This window comes from Muscardinus avellanarius, assembly GCF_963383645.1.
Source record: "Muscardinus avellanarius genome assembly, chromosome: 1".
Classification (NCBI taxonomy): domain Eukaryota; kingdom Metazoa; phylum Chordata; class Mammalia; order Rodentia; family Gliridae; genus Muscardinus; species Muscardinus avellanarius.
In genome coordinates, this window is record NC_137786.1 from 184,746,338 (window position 1) to 184,765,704 (window position 19,367).

General features: G+C 47.0%; 1 protein-coding gene across 4 annotated transcripts in view; it reads right to left on the minus strand.

Moving 5' to 3' along the window:
- The window catches only part of SCUBE2 (signal peptide, CUB domain and EGF like domain containing 2), a gene marked incomplete at both ends in the record, with an annotated part of 76,953 nt that extends 62,263 nt beyond the window's left edge, over nucleotides 1-14,690 (minus strand). For 3 of the 4 annotated variants that reach the window (XM_080692179.1, XM_080692176.1, XM_080692177.1), the window contains 2 exons: nucleotides 13,288-13,410; nucleotides 14,570-14,678. In XM_080692179.1, coding sequence (XP_080548305.1) covers nucleotides 13,288-13,410; nucleotides 14,570-14,678 — 232 coding nt within the window. Of the gene's footprint in view, nucleotides 1-13,287; nucleotides 13,411-14,569 lie in introns of all 4 variants that reach the window. The other variant, XM_080692178.1, reaches the window with a different exon arrangement.
- Nucleotides 14,691-19,367: the final 4,677 nt, after the last annotated feature.

Sequence of the window (19,367 nt, forward strand, 5' to 3'; positions counted from 1 at the left end):
AGCTAAAGGAGGAGAAAGGAGGGGGGGAAAAGGAAATTCTCTAAAACACACAATGTACTTAAACATATCGAAGTCAACCACTAAGCCAAGCAAGGGAAGGAGGGATGGGGAGGGAATGGGGTGGGAATCGGGTAGGGGTTAAATCAGTGATGTGTATATGTATGTACACACAAGTTTTTTACCCCAATATGATGTATGAATAAAATGCACCAAAAAATTTTTAAAAAAAAGAATTATTCTCAGCCACAAAAAAATAGAAACGTATGTCATTTTCAGGGAAATGGGTGGAACTAGAGAACTGTGGCTCAGCGAGATCAGCCAGGCTCAGCAAGTCGAAAGTTGTATGTTTTCTCTCTTATGTGGGAGCTGGAGAGGAACTAGAACAAAGGGATTTCAGATGAATGAGGAAAGAGACTAGAAGACAGTGGAGGGGTCAGGGGAGAAGGAGGGTTGAGGGAGGAAACAGTTCAAATGACGCTGCATTTATAAGCGAAGGCGCCCTGCCATTCTCACTGAAATACGCAGGGAGTGGGTGGCGTGCTGAAATCCGGAGGAAACCCACCAAGTGCTGTGTGCAAGTACGTTTGTATCGATCGCTTTGAACCTCACTACGACGTATAATGACAATGCACCAATAACAATATACTTAAAAAGGAAAATAAAAACAAACCACAGATTTAGAGAAAACATTTGCAAGTCGTCTACCTTATAAAAGATTTAAGAGAACTCTTAAAATTCAAGAAGACAGAGCCAGGTGTGGTGGCGCACGCTTGTAATCCCCGCACTTGGGAGGCTGAGACAGGAGGATCGCACAGGTTCGAAGCCAGCCTTGGCTACTGAGTGAGGCTCTCAGCAACTCAGTGAGACCCTGTTTCCAAATAAGATATAAGATAGGCCGGGCGGCGTGGTGGCACACGTTTGTAATCCCAGCATTCTAAGACTGGAATTTGCAGTTCAAGGACAGCCTCAGCTACTTAGTGAGGCCCTCGGCAACTTAGTGAGACCCTGTTTCAAAATAAAGAATAAAAAATACAGCAAGGGGTGTAGCTCGGAGGTCAAATGACCCTGGGTTCCATTCTCAGAACTGCAAATAAATAAATACATATATAATAAAAATAGGGTGTATTCATTTTGAGTCACCCCCCCCCATGTCATTTTGGCATGGGGCTGTATTTCTATTTTCTGTATTTCTATCTTTTTAATAAACTTCTTTAAATCTTCAAAAAAAAAATTAAAATAGGTCTGGGAGTAGCCCGGAGGTAGAAGGTCCTTGGGTTCCATCCCCAGCACCACACACAAATACAAGAAAAAATAAAATAAAATAAAAATTCAAATTTTAAAATGGACAACAGTTTCAGTAGACACTTCTCCAAAGATGGGATAGCTAAGAAATGCCTGAAAAATGTATCAGCATCATTAGTAGTTGGAGAATGCAAATTAAAACTCCACTGAGATACCACGGCACACTTACTGAAATAGTAAAAATGACAGCAACGAAAAGTGCTGGCAAGGATGTGGGTGAATGGGGGCCCTCGTGCCGTATGCCGCACAGCCAATTTGGAAAACAGTTTGGCAGTTTCTTTTTTTAAAAGTGTACACTTTAGTATTATTAAGTCATTCATAATGTTGTGCAATCATCAACACACTTGCCTCCATAACTCTTTTCATCTTGTAAAACTGAAATTCTTTACTCATTAAACAATTAACTCTTAATTTCCCCTCCCCCTCTCAGCCCCTGGCAACCACCACTCTACTCTCTGTCTCTTTGATTTTTACAAGTCTACATCTCATACATGTGGGCATTATTTGTGTACATTATTTGTCTTTTGAGGACTGACTTATTTCACTCAGCATAATGTTCTCAAGGTTCATCCACACTGTGGCGTGTGACTAGATCTTCTTTTTAAAGGATGAATGCTATTCCATCGTATATATGCACTGCATTTTGCTTATCCATCATCTGTCAGATGGACACTTGGGTTGCTTCTACCTTTTGGCTATTGTGAACAATGCTTTGAAAACATGGATATACAAATATTTCTTTAAAGCTCTCTTATCAATTCTTTTGACCAAAGAAAGTTACTGGGTCATTTCCTAATTCCACTTTTAATTCTTTGAGGAGCTGCCTCACTGTTTTCCCTAGTGCCTGTACTACTTTACACTCGCACCATCAGTGCACAGAGGGCCTAATTTCTCCACATTCCCACCAACATTTATTTATTTTGATAGAAGCCACTGTGGGTTTTGTTGTTGTTGTTGTTGTTGTTGTTGTTGGGGTTGGGGTTTTGTTTTGGTACCAGGAATGGAACCCAGGGGCTTTTCTACCTCCGGGCTATACTCCCAGACCTATTTTCTATTTTATTTGGAAACAGGGTCTCACTGAGTTGCTGAGAGCCTCACTAAGTAGCTGAGGCTGGCTTCGAACCTGTGCCATCCTCCTGTCTCAGCCTCCTAAGTGCTGAGATTACATGCGTGCGCCACCACTGCCTGGCGCCACTGTGGTTTTGGTTTAGGTGATGTTTAACATCTTTTCATTGGTGATGTTGCCTTTTATTAGTGATGTTGGGCATCTTTTTTATTAGTGTTGCTGAGCGTCTCTTCGTGTGCTTATTGGCTATTTGTATATCTTCTTTGGAGAAATGTCTATGCAAGTCATTTGCCCATTTTTAATTGGGTTATTGGATTTTTGGTGTTGAGAAGTTTTCTATATATTCTAGATATTAATCCCTTACATATGATATGCAAACATTTTCCCTCATTCTGTGAGTTGCCTTTATATCTGTTTATATTATCCTTGTGTTGGAGGGATGTTGAGGGTTGAACCCAGAGGCATTCTATCTCCAAACTACACCCCGAATACTATTTTTATTTTGAAACAGGGTCTAAATTGCTGAGGGACTAGCTTCAAATCTATGATCCTCCTATCTCAGTCTCCCAAGTATTAGGATTATAAGTGTGTACCACCATGCCAGAGTTGATATTACCTTTTAATGCATAAAATATTTTAATTATCATGAAGTCCAATTTGTCTACATATACTTTTGTTAACTGTGCCTTTGGTATTATATCTAAGAAATTGTCAGCTTCGCATTTCTTAAAAAGTTAAACATAAATTTACTATGTGACCAGCAATCCAAATTATTACCAACGTAACACCGGGCCTGGTGGCTCACGCTTGTATTCCCCGCGCTTGGGAGGTGGAGACAGGAGGATCGCGCTGATTCCGAGCCAGACTTGCTGCCTTAAAAGACCCTGTTTCCAAATAAAAAATATAAAAATAGGTACTGGGAGTGTAGCCCAGAGGTAGAAGGGCTTCCAAGAACCCCAGTACCACACACACACACACACACACACACACACACACACACACACACACAAATATTACCAACGAAGACTTGTATGCAAATTTTCATAGAAAAATTATTTATAATAGCCCTAAAGTAGAAACAGTATAGATGTCCTCAATTGACAAATGAATATACACAAAACATGGTGGACTCATACAGTGGAATAGTATTCAGTAAGAAAATGAAATGATGATACTAGTTACACTATGAATGAACCTCTGAAGCATCATGCTAGGCCGGGCAGATGATGCCCACTACTCCCTGGACTGAGCCAAGAGGATCCCAAGTTCAAGGCAACTCTGCCTCAAAATAACAATTTCATCATCATCATCATCATCATCATCACCATCATTGGGGTGCTGGGCTTGAACCCAGGGGTATTCTACCTCTGAGCTAAACCCCTAGTCCTATTTTTTATTTATTTTAAAATAGAGTCTCGCCAGGCGTGGTGGCGCATGCTTGTAATCCCAGCATTCGGGAGGCTGAGACCTGGAGGATCGCGGTTCTCGGACAGCCTCAGCTACTTAGTGAGGCCCTCTGCAACTCAGTGAGACCCGGTTTCAAAATAAAGAATAAAAAAAATAGGGCAGGGGGTGTAGCTCGGAGGTCGAATGCCCTCCGAGGTCGAATGAGGTTCCATCCCCAGACCCGAAAAAAATAATAATAAAATAAAATAGAGTCTTGCGCCGGGCGTGGTGGCGCACGCTTGTAATCGCTGCGCTTGGGAGGCAGAGACAGCAGAATCGCGCAGATTCGAAACCAGCCGCGGGCACTGGTTTAGGAGACCCTGTTTCCAAATAAAAATGTAAAAATAGGTCTGGGAGTGTAGCCCGGAGGTAGAAAGGCTTCCGGGAACCCCAGTACCACCAAAAAAAAAAAAAAAAAAAAAAAAAAAAAAAGAGTCTTGCTAGGTTGACGAGAGTCTCACTACTTGCTGAGGCTGTCCTCGAACCTGAGGTGCTCCTATCTCAACTTCCCAAGCACTAGGATTATACGCATGTTTCACCACTCCCGGCCCAGCCTAGTTTTTTGTTTTGTTTTCTGGTACAGAGGATTGAATCTGGGGACATTTTACTTCTGATCTACATCTCCAGCTCTATTTTATTTCTTATTTTGAAACAGGGTCCAAGTTGCAGAGGGCCTCACTAAGTTGCAGAGGCTTTCTGCAAGACTGCAATCCTCCTGCCTCAGCCTCCCAAGTACTGGGATTACAAGTGTGCGCCACCACACCTGGCTTCAAAATGACAGTTTTAAAGAAGGTGGTCTGGGGATATAGCTCTAAAATTACAAAATAACAAACAAAATAAAACATCATGCTCGGTGAAAGAATCCAAACACAAAGACTGCATCATATAATTCTCATTTATATGAAAAGTCCAGAAGCCGGGCGTGGTGGCGCACGCTTGTAATCCCCGCGCTTGGGAGGCGGAGACAGGAGGATCGCGCAGGTTCGAAGCCAGCCGTGCGCGCTGGCTTAGGAGACCCTGTTTCCAAAAAAGAAAAATGTAAAAATAGGTCTGGGAGTGTAGCCCGGAGGTAGAAGGGCTTCCAGGAACCCCAGTACCACCAAAATAAATAAATTAATTAATTAATTAAAAAATAAAAATAAAATAAAATAGATCTGGGAGTGTAGCTGGAGGTAGAAGGCCCCTGGGTTCCATCCCCAGTACCACCAAAAAAAGAAAGAAAGAAAGATGTTTTGTTTGTTGATACAATGCTTCTGGGTCCAATCCCCAGTACAAAGAAAGAAAAGAGAGAGGGGAAAGAGAGAGAAAGAGAGATATTAAGAAAGTGTATAAAAATTTAAATGGTATAGCTCAGTGGTAGAATACCCCTGGTTTCAATCCCCAGTACCACACACACACACACACACACACACACACACACACCAGTGTAGCCCATTGTTTAAATATAAACACAGGTAAATTTATATGAGAAGCCAGTGCAGCTGTATGTGTAGGGGCACTGACAACCCAGTAATAGTGCACATTCAGATCTTGGTTTCTTTCTTTTTTTTTCTTTCTTTCTTTCCTTTTTTTTTTTTTTTTTTTTTTTTTTGGTGGTACTGAGGATGAACCCAGGGGCCTTCTACCTCCAGGCTACACTCTCAGACCTATTTTATATTTAATTTGGAAACAGGGTCTCTTAAACCAGCTGAGGCTGGCTTCAAACCTGCGCAATCCTCCTATGTCAGCCTCCCAAGCGCTGGGATTACAAGCGTGCGCCACCACGCCCGGCTTCAGATCTTGGTTTCTATATGCCACTTTCAATCAAAGCTCATTGAAGAAGTGGCTGATTTCAGGGCTGTAGAGCAGAAAAGATAGGATTAGCCTGGAGCGTTTTGTGTTTCCAGAAAATTAATAATTTATTTTAAAAGTATAACAGAATGACACAAGAAAATTGGAAGAAACTCCCAACAGCAGAATCTAGAAAGCTGTGAGCCAAAAGTAAATTATTATAGCTATAATAAAATCAATAACCAGGCGTGGTGGCGCACGCTTGTAATCCCAGCATTTGGGAGGCTGAGACAGGAGGATCGCGGTTCGGGGCCAGCCTCAGCTCCTTAGTGAGGCCCTTTGCAACTCAGTGAGACCCCGTTTCAAAATAAAGAATAAAAATAGGGCTGGGGGTGTAGCTTAGAGGTAGGATGCCCCTGGGTTCCATCCCCAGACCTGCAATAAATAAATAAATAAGTAAGTAAATGGGGGAGATGAGAGAGATCTTCTTTATAGAAGAATCCCAATTAATAGATGTATAAGAAATGAGGGAAATGTCAAAAAACAAAAAAGAAGAAGAAAACCAGTAGGCAAATGCCACCGTGACAATCGTTGCAGATGCAGTCCACAGTTGGATACTAACATCTGTGTAAAGATTCAAGGAGAAACAGGATCTTGGCATGGTCTCAGAGTATCATCACGAAAATATATTTCTACTGTAAAAGGATAAAATAGTAACTTTGCAATGAAGAGACCCGGCAGTCACCATCGTGACCAGCTCAGCATCATGTGCCCCTGATGGAATGCGCCAAGGTGGGCACTAAGCAATTCTACGGAAGCCTCGTCCGAAACACCTGTCCCAATCTTATCACCTGAAAACGCCAGACAAACCAACCCATCTGAGCAGGACTCAGAAATGTAGCAATGTCATGAAAGATACAGAAAGTCTGAGGAAGGATCACAGCTTTTCTTTTTCTTTTTTTTTTTTTTTTTTTTTTGGCATGGGGATTGAACCCAAAGATGCTCTACCACTGAACTCTACTGCCAGTCCTTTTTATTTTGAAATAAAATCTCACTAAATTACCCAATCAGGCCTTGAACCTGTGATCCTTCCGTCTCAGCCTCCCAAGTACTGGGATTACAGGCGTGCGCCACGGGACCTGGCTAGCGTCACAGAATAAGGAAGACAAGAGAGATACGACAGCTGAAAATAATGTGGGGCCTCAAGTTAAATTCTGGAACAGAAAAAGAACATTAGGGGGAAGTGGGTGAAATCTGAATAATGTTTGTACTTTAGTTAATAACCTGTGCCAGTGTTAATTTCCTGTTTGGTAGCTGTACTGTGGTTTTGTAAGTTGATCGCATTAGGGAAGATGAGTGAAAGGCCTATACGAACTCTGTGCTATTTTTGCAACTCTTCTGAGGGCTAGAATTATTTTTAAAAAGAAAAATACAGTTCCTTCCACAAACGCCAAGTTTAGATTCATTCTTGTTGAAGTTGATTCAGATCCTTAAACTGAGAAGTAAGGATCATATAATGAATATTTACCACTGAGGACCCCACATACACACAGCCTGGGACATAAAAAAGATCATTTGGAATAAAACATCATTTATCTAATGCTACTTCTTTTTTTTTTTTTTTTTTTTTTGGCGGGCCTGGGGTGGAACCAAGGGTCATTCGACCTCCGAGCTACACCTTCTGCCCCATTTTTTATTCTTTATTATGAAACCGGGTCTCACTGAGTTGCAAAGGGCCTCACTAAGTAGCTGAGGCTGTCCTCGAACCGCATCCTCAGGTCTCAGCCTCCCAAATGCTGGGATTACAAGCGTGCGCCACCACGCCCAGCTCTAATGCTACTTCTTAATCAAGTTATTTGTGTGTATGTGGTACTGAGGGTAGAACCCAGGGGCTTTCTACCTCCAGGCTATACTTCCAGACCTATTTCATATTTTATTTGGAAACACGGTCTCACTAAGTTGCTGAGAGCCCCACTAAGTAGCTGAGGCTGGCTTCAAACTTGTACTATCCTCCTGTCTCAGCCTCTCAAGTACTGGGATTACAAGCCTGCGCCACCACGCTCAGCTCAGTCAAGTTATTTTTAAAACTACTTTATCAGTTGAGCGTGGTGGCACACACTTATAATCCCAGCATTCGGGAGGCTGAGACAGGAATCATAGTTCACAGACAGCCTCGGCTACTTAGTGAGGCCCTTTGCAACTCAGTGAGACCCTGTTTCAAAAATAAAGAAGAAAGCCAGGCGTGGTGGCGCACACTTGTAATCCCCGCGCTTGGGAGGCAGAGACAGGAGGATGGCACAGGTTCGAAGCCATCCACGCGCACTGGCTTAGGAGACCCTATTTCCAAATAAAAATGTAAAAATAGGTCTGGGAGTGTAGCCCGGAGGTAGAAGGGCTTCCAGGAACCCCAGTACCACAAAAAAAAAAAAAAGAAAGAAAGAAAGAAAAAGAAATAAATAAAGAAGAAAAAATAGGGCTGGAGTGTAGCTTGCCCCTAGAGTCCATCCACAGTACCACAAAAAAAAAATTTTTAAACTACTTATTCAGGACCTATACTTTTACTTCTCCAACCTTTTGGCAGAAGAAACTTTGTGGAGGATAAAATTTGGTCACTCTAGGCAAACCCAGCTCCTATCCATGAACTTAAGTAATACAGCAATAATCACAACACAAATGACACATTGGGTTGGGTCCCAGCAGCTTAAAGATGAATAAGCCAAGAAATACAAATGAAGGAGTTACCTCCTTGAATACCCACACCTTAAATTCCTGCAATCTTCATTTCCTCTCCTTTTCCTTTTTGGAAGAAACTTTCCTTTTCTGGATTTCTGTAGCAAGAAATCCAAACTAAACAGGGACATCCTGCCTTCTCATTAGGTTAAAACTATAAGTATTCAAAAGATCAAATCCTTTCAGATTTTAGCTTAAATCAACAGTTTGTAGGGAGCATATCTGCTGTTGACGATTATTATCTGTGGGTAAAGGGATGGGAAGCTCTTTTAATTTTCTTGCACATTTTTGCATTTTGACTTTTTATAACAGTAATCATGCATTATTTTTTAAATTTTTAAATATGTAACAGCAACCATGCCAGTTGATTATTAGTTAGCTTAAACTAAGCAGTAGACTTGTCAACTGTAATCTGCTAGCAATTCAGTCTCATTTGTTACATGTCAAACCCAAGAGCTCAGAGTAAGGATCCCATGCTACTTGTCACGCAACATCATTTACTAAAGATGTACTTCATCTAAAAAAAGACCAACAGCACAGTTCCGTGCCCTTGGAGAGTATATGTGACTGCAAAACAGGGAATGTCTGCATGGTAAAAATGTGAGCTTTTAGCTGGGCGTGGTGGCGCACGCTTGTAATCCCAGCATCCGAGACTCAGAGACTAGAGGATCACAGTTCATGGACAGCCTCAACTACTTAGCGAGGCCTTCACAACTCAGTGAGACCCTGTTTCAAAAATAAAAAGACTAGCCAGGCAAGGTAGCACACACTTGTAATCTCAGCATTTGGGAGGCTGAGACAGGAGGATCGCGGTTCCCGGACAGCCTCAGCTACTTAGTGAGGCCCTCTGCAAATCAGTGAGACCTGGGTTCAAAATAAAGAATAAAAAATAGGGCCAGAGTGTAGCTCAGAGGTAGCATGCCCCTGGGTTCCATCCCCAGTACGGCAAAAAATAAAATAAAATAAATAAAATGACTAAAAAATAGGGCTGTGGGTGTAGCTTGGAGGTAGCATGCCACTGGGTTCCATCTCCAGTACCAAAAATGTGAGCTTTATATTTCTCAAACAAGCACCAACATATGTAAATTCCAGTAGTGTGGCTAGCGTATTTAATGCAGAGAGGAGCCAGGCATGGTGGTGCACGCTTGTAATCCCAACATTAGGGAGGCTGAGATAGGAAGATTGTGGTTCACGGACAGCCTCGGCTACTACTTAGCGAGGCCCTCTGCAACTCAGTGAGACCCTGTTTCAAAATAAAGAATAAAAAAATAGAGCTTGGGGTATAGCTCGGAGGTAGATTGCCCCCTGGGTTCCATCCCCAATACCGAAAAAAAAAAAATTAAAAAAAAAATATATATATATATAGAGAGAGAGAGAGAGGGGATACAATATAAAGGAATTGGCACAGAGATGTTTCTGGGAGAGAGAAAGCCTTTTGGCCTACCATAAGATAGGGCAGAAAGAAAGCAAGATTGCTGCCTGCCTCTGTATGGACTTGGCTTCAGAAACACTATGGTTTCAGGAGGGATCGCCAACCCTGCAGGCTAGAAACCTGCCCTGGAGCTGTGTTCCTCTGGGATGGAGGAGAGCTTTCCAAGTTGTTTCCCAAGGGTTAGCTTTATCTACCCCAAGATCCAAAATTGCCCACTGGGGTCGCATATGTTATTCGCATTTGTTTTCTATATTTCGTTTATTTTCTTTTGGATTTTGGGGGGGGGGGTACTGGGAGTTGAACCCAGGGGCATTCTACCCATGATCCTCCTGTCTCAGCCTCCCAAGTACTGGGATTCCAAGCATGTGCCACCATCCCCAGCCCTTCCTTTTAAATAAAGTTCATTTTTTAAAATTCCAGTTTAAACCAGGCATGGTGGTGCACGCTTGTAATCCCAGTATTTGGGAGGCTGAGACAAGAGGATTGCAGGTTTGAGGTCAGCCTCAGCTACTTAGTGAGGCCCTCAGTGACTTAATGAGACCTTGTTTCAAAATAAAGAATAAAAAATAGAGCTGGGAGTGTAGCTCAGAGGTAGAGTGCCCCTGGGTTCAATCCTCGACATCAAAATAAATAAATAAATAAATAAATAAATAAATAACCCAGTTTAGCCAGGAGTGATGGTGTATGCTTGTAATCCCAGTAGTTGGGAGGCCCAGACAGGAGGATTTCAGGTTCAAGGCCAGCCTCAGCAAACAGTGAGACTCTCAGCAACCTAATGAGACCCTGTTTCAAAATAAAAAATAAAAAAGGTTGGGGTATGGCTCGGAGGAAGAATGCCCCTGGGTTCCATCCCCAGTTAACACACACACACACACACACACACACACACACACACACACACACACAGCTTCTTGTCTCAACCCTGCTAAGATCAGGAGCTGGGGTAGGTGGACTAGACCACTGCTACAATACTACATCTGTATTGTCACCTTCTGTTTGGTCACCTACACATTCTGTACCTAGAGAGTTCATTTGTGAGTTTGTATATTTTTAGAAAAGATCTTGAGTCAATGCTAGTGTTTAAGCCCATCTTGTATGGTCATTTATTTAAAATCAAGTGTCTGAAGCCAGGCGTGGTAACACATACTTGTAATCCCAGTACTTGGGAGGCTGAGACAGGAGGCTCCAGGTTTGCAGACAGCCTCTGCAATTTAGTGAGGCCCTGTTTCAAAATAAGAATAAAAAATCAGTCTGGGGGTGTAGTTCAGAGGTAGAATGCCACTGAGTTCAATCCCCAGCACCACAAAACAAATCAAAACAAAACAAAACAAAACAACAACAACAACAAAAAACCCCACAAATGTCAGGCCCAGTGGCAATTACCTGTAATCCCAACAAGTTGGAAGATTGAAGCAGAAGGCTAACAACTTCGAGGCCAGGCTGGGCAACCTAGCGAGACCCTGTCTCAAAATAAAAAGTGAAAATGACTGGGCCCCAGACTTGGAGGCTGAGACAGGGGGACCGCAGGTTCAGCGCCAGCCTCAGAAAATTAAGGAGCGCCTCAGTAATTTAGCAAGATCTTGTTTTAAAATCTCAAAGACATGTGCAGGGAGGGTCCTGGTGGGGAGGTATAAAGAGCTGCATGAATGTATTTTTCTGACACCCAATATCATGTAAAATTACAATGCACCGCCGGGCGTGGTGGCGCACGCTTGTAATCCCCGCGCTTGGGAGGCGGAGACAGGAGGATCGCGCAGGTTTGAAGCCAGTTGCGCTGGCGTAAGAGACCCTGTTTCAAAAATATAAAATAGGTCTGGGAGTGTAGCCCGGAGGTAGAAGGGCTTCCAGGAACCCCAGTGCCACCAAAAAAATAAAAAATAAATAAAAGCTCTCGGAGTGAAAGAAGCTGTGGATATGCTTGTTGCGGTCGGGTCCAGAGGCAGGAGGGCACTGCAGAGATTATTTCAATGCACCTCATCAATTTTATTATTATTATTATTGTTATTGTTGTTATTATTATTATTATTATTATTATTATTATTATTATTGGTGGTACTGGGGATGGAACCCAGGGGCATTCTACCTCTGAGCTATACCCCTAGTCCTATTTTTTATTCTTTATTTTGAAACAGAGTCTCACTAGGTTGCAGAGGGCCTCACTAAGTAGCTGAAAAACCGCGATCCTCCTGCCTCAGCCTCCCAAATGCTGGGATTACAAGCCTGCACCACCACGCCTGGCTCACCTCATCAATTTTAAACCTCTTCCTACACAGTTTGATGATAAATACTAGAAAGAGTAAGATTTTTCATCCACTCAAGAGGGACAGAAGCTGGCTGAGTGACTATAAGAGAGGTGGGGGTGGGACAGAGCTGGGTTGGAGACCTGACTCTTTTGCCTGCAGACTTATCCCGTGATCCCTGCCACAAGTGCCCTGGGCCTCCATGTCCCCATGTGTAAAATGAGTGATGGGACTGGGCGTAGTGCCCACGCTTGTAATCCCAGTACTTGGGAGGCTCACACAGGAGGATCGCAGGTTCGTGGCCAGCCTCAGCTACTTAGTGAGGCCCTCCACAACTTAGTGAGATCCTGGTTCAAAATTAAGACTAAGAGCTGGGCGTCATGGTGAACACTTATAATCCCAGTACTCGGGAGGCTAAGACAGGAGGATCGTGCAGGTTCAGAGCCAGCCTCATCTACTTAGTGAGGCTCTCAGCAACTTAGTGAGACCCTGTTTCCAAATAAAATAGAAAATAGGTCTGGGAATGTAGCCCGGAGGTAGAAAACCCCTGGATTCCACCCCTAGTACCACAAAAAACTTAAGAATAAAAAAGGGCTTGGGTTAGGTTATAGAGGTAGAATGCCCCTGGGTCCAACCCTCAGTCTGCCAAAAAAAAAAAAGAGTGATGGGTTGGTCCAGCTCCATTGTGCCATGATTTTCAGACCCAAGAGCAGCCTCCTCCTAGGAGTTCCCAGGCTCCAGCCAGTTCTGATCTTATGCCCAAAGGACAGAGTCTAGACCTTGCGCTTTCAGATCTGAAATTAAAATATCCCTCTGCACACATCTTCTCAGAGTGAGGCAGGCCCTCTAAAGCTTGGCAGGTCCCAATGCCAAACGGCTCAAAGCCATGGACGGGCTGGAACCTCCAGTCCCAGCAGCAGAGGGCCAGGCTCCAGCACTTGGTTTCCAGTGTGAGGGTGCAAACTGCCCTGGGGAGGAAAGACCAGCCCTGCTCTGGCGGACAGGCTCTTCTGAGGAGCGCAACTATTTACTCTCCGACCCCAAACTGAGTGGAACCAAAGAGATTAAAGCACCTCTTTTTCTTTCTAGAAGCTAGACAAAAGCACATTTCAGAGCCAGATAACACTGTCTCATCAGCCCTGGGGAAGACCTAATGTTCCCAGCCCTTTAAGGATCTGAAACACATTTCAGGGAGCAGGTGCTGTGATTAGGAGTTGGCGGCTCTTTTCCCAACCTGAGCGGCCACTACGAGAGCGTTGGGGATGGAAGCTGCCCACCTACCATGGCCCCCACTCACTTACCCTCACACTGCCTGCCCGGTCCTTGGTAGCCAGGCTTGCAGGAGCACTTATAGGAGGTGGGTGTGTTCTGACACAGGGCATCAGCATGGCAGTCATCTAGCCCTTGGGCACACTCATCCACATCTGCAAAAGAGCACAAACACCTGTTCTGGTGCCCAGGCCATGTGGGATCTGGCCTGGGCCCTCTCTGGCATCATCTCCCACCGGCCCACCACACTCTGCTCCCCACAACCCACACTGCTTGGGAGCCTGGGGTGAACCATGGCCAGGTCCCTGGTTCCAGATGCAGCCTGCTCCCTCTCACCAGAAACATCACCTTCACCGACTGGCCTTCCAGACTGGGTTCAGATCCACCTCCTGGAAGCCTGCCAGGACCCTCAGCACAGGGGAGGTGTCCGCCACCGTGTGCCCGTCTTTACCTCCTTCCCCAGCACATGTGTCATGTGGGTTTGTCACTGTTCATGTCCCTGTCTGTCTCTCCACTAGACCAGAGTGAGTTATGTCCCTGAGGCCAAGCCAGCACCGTGCCTGGTGCAGGAGGAGTCAGCAGTAAGGGGTCTGAAGGAGGGAAGAGCCCGGCTGGCACACAGCTCTGAGAGCCGAGCAGTTGTCTGTCAACCTTCAGAGCTGCCCTGGGCTCTGAGCAAAAACTATCCAGAGCCCGCGGGTGGTGCTAAGTGGGAATGGGTGCCCACTGCCGGCACCCAGCCTCTGCCCATCCTATCGTCCTGGAAAACGGCCTTAGCAAAAGGATTTCCTGGGTTTCCCGGCAGGCACTCCAGGACGTGAATGTAACTCAAAACGAGTTCTGAAGGCATGGCCCATCCAGTTAGGGCAGAACATCCGTAGTTCTTATCTCTGCCTGCGGGAACCTGGGCTGGCTGCTGTTTAAGGACATTTCCAGGTTTGCAAACAGCTGCCTTTCTGCAGACGGAAGTCCTGGGAACGGACCCTCGGGTCTCCTGGAGAATTTCCCAGCCCCAAAGGAAAGGGGGCAAAGCTGCCAGGGGCGCACGGAGGTACCCCGGGCCAGGTCCTCAGTTTCCCCATCTACACAAGGGGCGCCGAGCCCCACGCCCCCGTGCTCTCTTCCCAGTTCAGCCACCATCGATCACTGGGGGCCGGCGGTCTCGGGGGCCGGGCGGGAACTGTCACCGCCCGGAGTCCGAGGGAGGCGGCGGGGACTGGGGCCCGGCCTCCCGCTCGGCGGGCTGGGGTGGGGCCCGGGGGGACCCCGAGAGGACCCGGGAGCCTCCCGCCGCCTGCCCGGTGCCCGCGCCACACTCACCCTCGCGGCCCGGGCCGGGCGGGGCGGCGGCCGCCAGCAGCGGCGGCAGCAGCAGCAGCAGCAGCCGGGCGGCCCCGGGACGGCCGCGGCCCGCGACCCCCATGGCAGGCGCGGCGGCGGCGGAGCCGGGAGGCGTGTGCGGGCGCCCTGCCCGAAGCGCGGCCACCCCCGGCCCGGCCGGCCCGCCCCCCGCGCCCCGGCCTCATTTTCACACGGTCCTCGCGCGCGGAGCCCCTCCCCGGCCGGCCAGGGGGCGCGGCCGCGCTGTCAGCGGAGGGCGGGGGCGCCCCGTCCTGCAACTTGACCCCGCGCCGCCCAGGACCAGCAGCCCCTCGGGCCTGGACGCCCAGAAAGTGCCCGGCATAGCCCCCGGCGCCGAAGCCGTCTGGGGGCCATTTCCACGCGCTTCGGACCCCGTCTGGGTGGAAAGGGCGACCCCAGCACTGACTGCACACCCTGCTCCCCACCCCGCGCCCTGCGAAGGCACCGGCCCCCACCCCGACCCCCACCCCCGGGCCGCTGCGGGAGGGAGGAAGCGCTGGCTGTCACACAGCTCTAGATGTTCTTTTCACTGCAAACCAGCTGAATTTGTCTTCAGGGCAGAGAAAACCCTGCAGGGAAAAAGGGCCGAGAGGTCAAGGGTGGGCCAGGGACAGGTGGCATCTATGACCACCGGAACTCATAAACGTCAGCGAGCCAGCTGCAAATCAAAGCAGCGCCTGCCCCAGCTCTCTCTCTCCGAGCCAACAGTCCTTGGGAGGAGCACCTGCACCGGGCTCCCCCCTCCCCCGGCACAGAAGCCAAGCCCACCGACCTGGGGCCTTCACGAAGATGCAAGCCAACCCCATACTCTGGGATATGAGTTTTCTTCACTGAGCTTCTCTGTAAAATATTTATTCCATTCTCTCTTATGAACACACACACACACACACACACACACACACACACTCCTCTGACGATCAGAAATAATGTTATCCCCAAAACCACCTAAGTCATACACATAAACACACGTCTCCTTGGGGCCCATTCACCCGGAGCGTCCACCCTCTGCATTCTCAGCGCCTCTACCTGCAGCCGGCCCCCCAAACTGCCCAGCCACGCCTGTCTTTTTGGAGTATCGCTATTGCTGCAGCTTGATGGGGAGTCTGAGAAAATAGCTCTCCTGGGGGTGCTTTCATTTGACCCTCCCGTCCCCTGGGCAGGAGAGCAGGTTGCAACCCTTTCTCTGTCTTCTGCTGCTCCCTCTCGCCCCTTTTGTGTGTGAAGGCCAAAGAGACACTCAGCTATTTCTGGTCCTGCGGATGGTTTTTACACATTTGTAAATCTTCACTTAGTGAAACGTTCTCTCCGCCTTTGTCTTTGTGGCCTTAATGGTAGCCATAAATTACCGCCTCCTTTTCTGTTGGCTGCATCAGGCTTCATTGCTTTTGAAATGATCAAAGTTATTTCTTTTAAAATCCGACCAGAAACTGCCCATTGTGTGTCACAGAGCTCTTTAGCTCCAGTCAAAGCATATAAATACATAAAGCTGCCCATTAAACTCGAGGGAGCCTCCCGCAGCCCCCTTGTGCCTGGCGAAGAAAGAAGACAAGTGCTGTCCTTTCCCTTCACCGTTTCCCCAAGTTTATGTATCAGTAGGAATACAAATTAATAACAATAAGGCCCGGTGCTTTTTTACCTAAGAGGGAAACATTGACGTGTTTCCCAGAAAGTTCACCACTGGCGCAGGTCTCAAACCACATTCTGAGTCCTCTTTTATTCAACCAGACAACCGTACGAACGTGCTGTGCTTTCTGCTGGTCGGCACCCAGACTCCTGGGCAACTTTTCTGACACTGAGATTGAAGTCAATATGGTTTGCAACTGGGAATTTCCATAGGAGAAACTGTGTTCAGATGTCACTGCATCTGGCTCAGCAGCAGGAGGGACTTGGTTGGCTCTGCCCTAGCCTCTGTCTGCCCTCTATTGTCCAGCTGAGGTCCCCACCAGCCTCTCAGAGAGGCCACGGCACTGTCCCTGGGCTGAGGCTGATTTTTCCCTCTCCTCTCCCCCCAGGCCATGAACCCAGCCTGGGGCCGGGAGCACAGACAGCCCGCTCTCAACACGTGGGCTTCTGTTAAGTCCCAAGAAAGCCTGAAAGTATCCTTCGACGAGGCTGAACTTGGTGTTCTCTGGGCACTTTCATTGAGCATCCTGCCTGGCTCCCGAGCGGCCTCTGACTAATAACCGGGGCTGACTACTTCCTCCTGTGGGACTCTCCATCCCGGGGTTTCCATCGCAGCAGGCAGCCCCTGCCTTTCCTCCCGCCTCACCACCCCTTGCTGGGATCCTCTGTCTATAAACTGGATGGTCCACTCATCCCCTTGATACTAAATACACGTCCGCAGCCTGCAGCAGCCCCTTGGCTTGGGTCCCACGTATTCAACTGTCCACTGAATACAGCCAGGACTTTCCGTAGGTCCCTCTGATTCAACATGCTCATCTTCCTCAAGGCAGCCTTTTGCAAGTGTTCTCTTTTTAGGGAAGGGCACCCCCATTCTGCCAAAAGCAAGTACGAGGCCTGGCAGTCATCTTGGATTCCATTCTTTCCCTTCCTGCCACATCCAAATAATTATATTTTTTCTACTGTCTTATCAACCAAAACCATACTTGGTTTTTTTTTATTAAACCCAGGGGCATTCTACCATTTTATTTCTTATTTTGAAACAGGGTCTGACTAAGTTGCTAAGGGTCTTGCTAATGGCCAGGCGTGGTGGCACACGCTTGTAATCCCCGCGCTGAGGAGGCTGAGACAGGAGGATCACACAGGTTCGAAGCCAGCCTCAGCTACTTAGTGAGGCTCTCAGCAACTTAGTGAGACCCTGTTTCCAAATAAAATATAAAAAAGGTCAAAGGTCTGGGAGTATAGCCCAGAGGTAGAAAGCCTCTGGGTTCCACCCCCAGTACCACCAAAAAAAAAAAAAAAAACCCAAAAAACAAGGGTCTTGCTAAGTGGCTGAGGCTGGCCTCAAACCTGAGATCCTCCTATCTCAGCCTCTCAAGTACTACAGGTGTACAGACGTGCGCCACCTTGCCCAGACCAAACCATCCTCTTTCTTCTGTACCCGTTGCCTGAGCGCAGGGCTTCATCACCCCTCATCTGGTCTCCTCCTGTTATTCCCTATTGGTCCCCCTGCCCAGAATCTCATCTCCCTTGAGTCCATCTAACTCAGGGGCTGCTAGAGTAAAATGTAAATTTTATCACATCACGCCCCCATCTTCCTCAGGCCAAAGTCAAAACTCCCTTAGTACCACCACTCTGAAGAGCGTTGGGCGATGTCGACTGGAGCAGGACGTGCCTGCCCAGCGCTGGGTATATGCTCCAGCAAAGAGTGCATGTGTTCACCAGAAGACAGGTGCAGGAGAGATCGGAACAGCCCTATTTACACCAGCATGAAACTGGGAGCGACTCAAATGCCCATCAACTAGAGAATGAACAAACTGTGAGATATTATCCAGTGGAATACTCAGGACTGGTAAAATGAACAAATGCCACAACACAGAGGCATCGCAAGAAGATTCCAGATGGGAAAGGGTACCTACTGTCTAACTCTGCCCTCACGATGTTCAGAGCAGGCTGAGCTAATTAACAACGATCAGCGCCAGAATAGGAGGAGTTCCCTCTGGGGACGGATATTCTGGGAAGACGCATAAAAGAACCTTCTGGAATGCTGGAATGTTCTAGATCTTGATCCGCACGATGATGACATGGGTTTGTGAGACATATATAAAAATTTGTCGGAATTTTGTCTTTGAGGTTTAGTGGACTTTCTGTACCTTGACTGGATGTATGTTTTACCTCAGTGACTTGCAATGAGAACAGCCTAGCCAAGACCTCGAGGCTCTCACCCCATCCTCTTTCCAGACGTCTCCCCTCTATCCCTCAGCCGGCTACGCTCCAGCCCCTTCAGACCATGTCCTGTCAGCAGTTTGTCATCCCTCCCATATGTGTCTCCTTTTGCTCAGACTGCTCCCTTTACCTGAAAGACACCAAAAGAAGCGGATCTCCACAAATACTGAAAACAATGAAATCCAACAGCTTGAATAGTAAATAACATTACACCCAGCCGGGTGCTGAGACAGGAGGATCACAGTTTCCAGGCTGGGCGTGGTGGCGCACGCTTGTAATCTCAGTATTTGGGAGGCTGAGACAGGAGGATCGCAGGTTCACTGCCAGCCTCAGCTACTTAGTGAGGCCCTCTGCAACTCAGCAAGCTCCTGTTTCAAAATAAAGAATAAGAATAGGGTTGGAGGTGTAGCTTGGAGGTAGAATGCCCTAGGTTCAATCTCCAGTACTGCAAATAAATAAATAAATAAATAAATAAATAAATAAATAAATAAATCCATCCAGGTAGAGTGGCGCACGCTTGTAATCCCAGCTCTTGGGAGGCTGAGACAGGAGGATCGCACAGGTTCGAAGTCAGCCTCAGCCACTTAATGAGGCTCTCAGCAACTTAGTGAGACCCTGTTTCCAAATAAAATATAAAATAGGTCTGGGAGTATAGCCCGGACGTAGGAAGCCCCTGGGTTCCATCCCCCAGTACCACACACACACAAAAAGGAATAAAATAGTCCTGGGGGTATAGCTCACAGGTAGAATGCCCCTGGGTTCAATCCTCAGTATCACTAAAAAATAAAACATAAGAAATATAAATAAGGAAGCAAATAAGTACATAAATAAGTAAATGAATAAATAAGACTGAGGAGGCAGCTCAGAGGTAATATGCCCTGAGTTCAATCCTCAGTACCTTAAT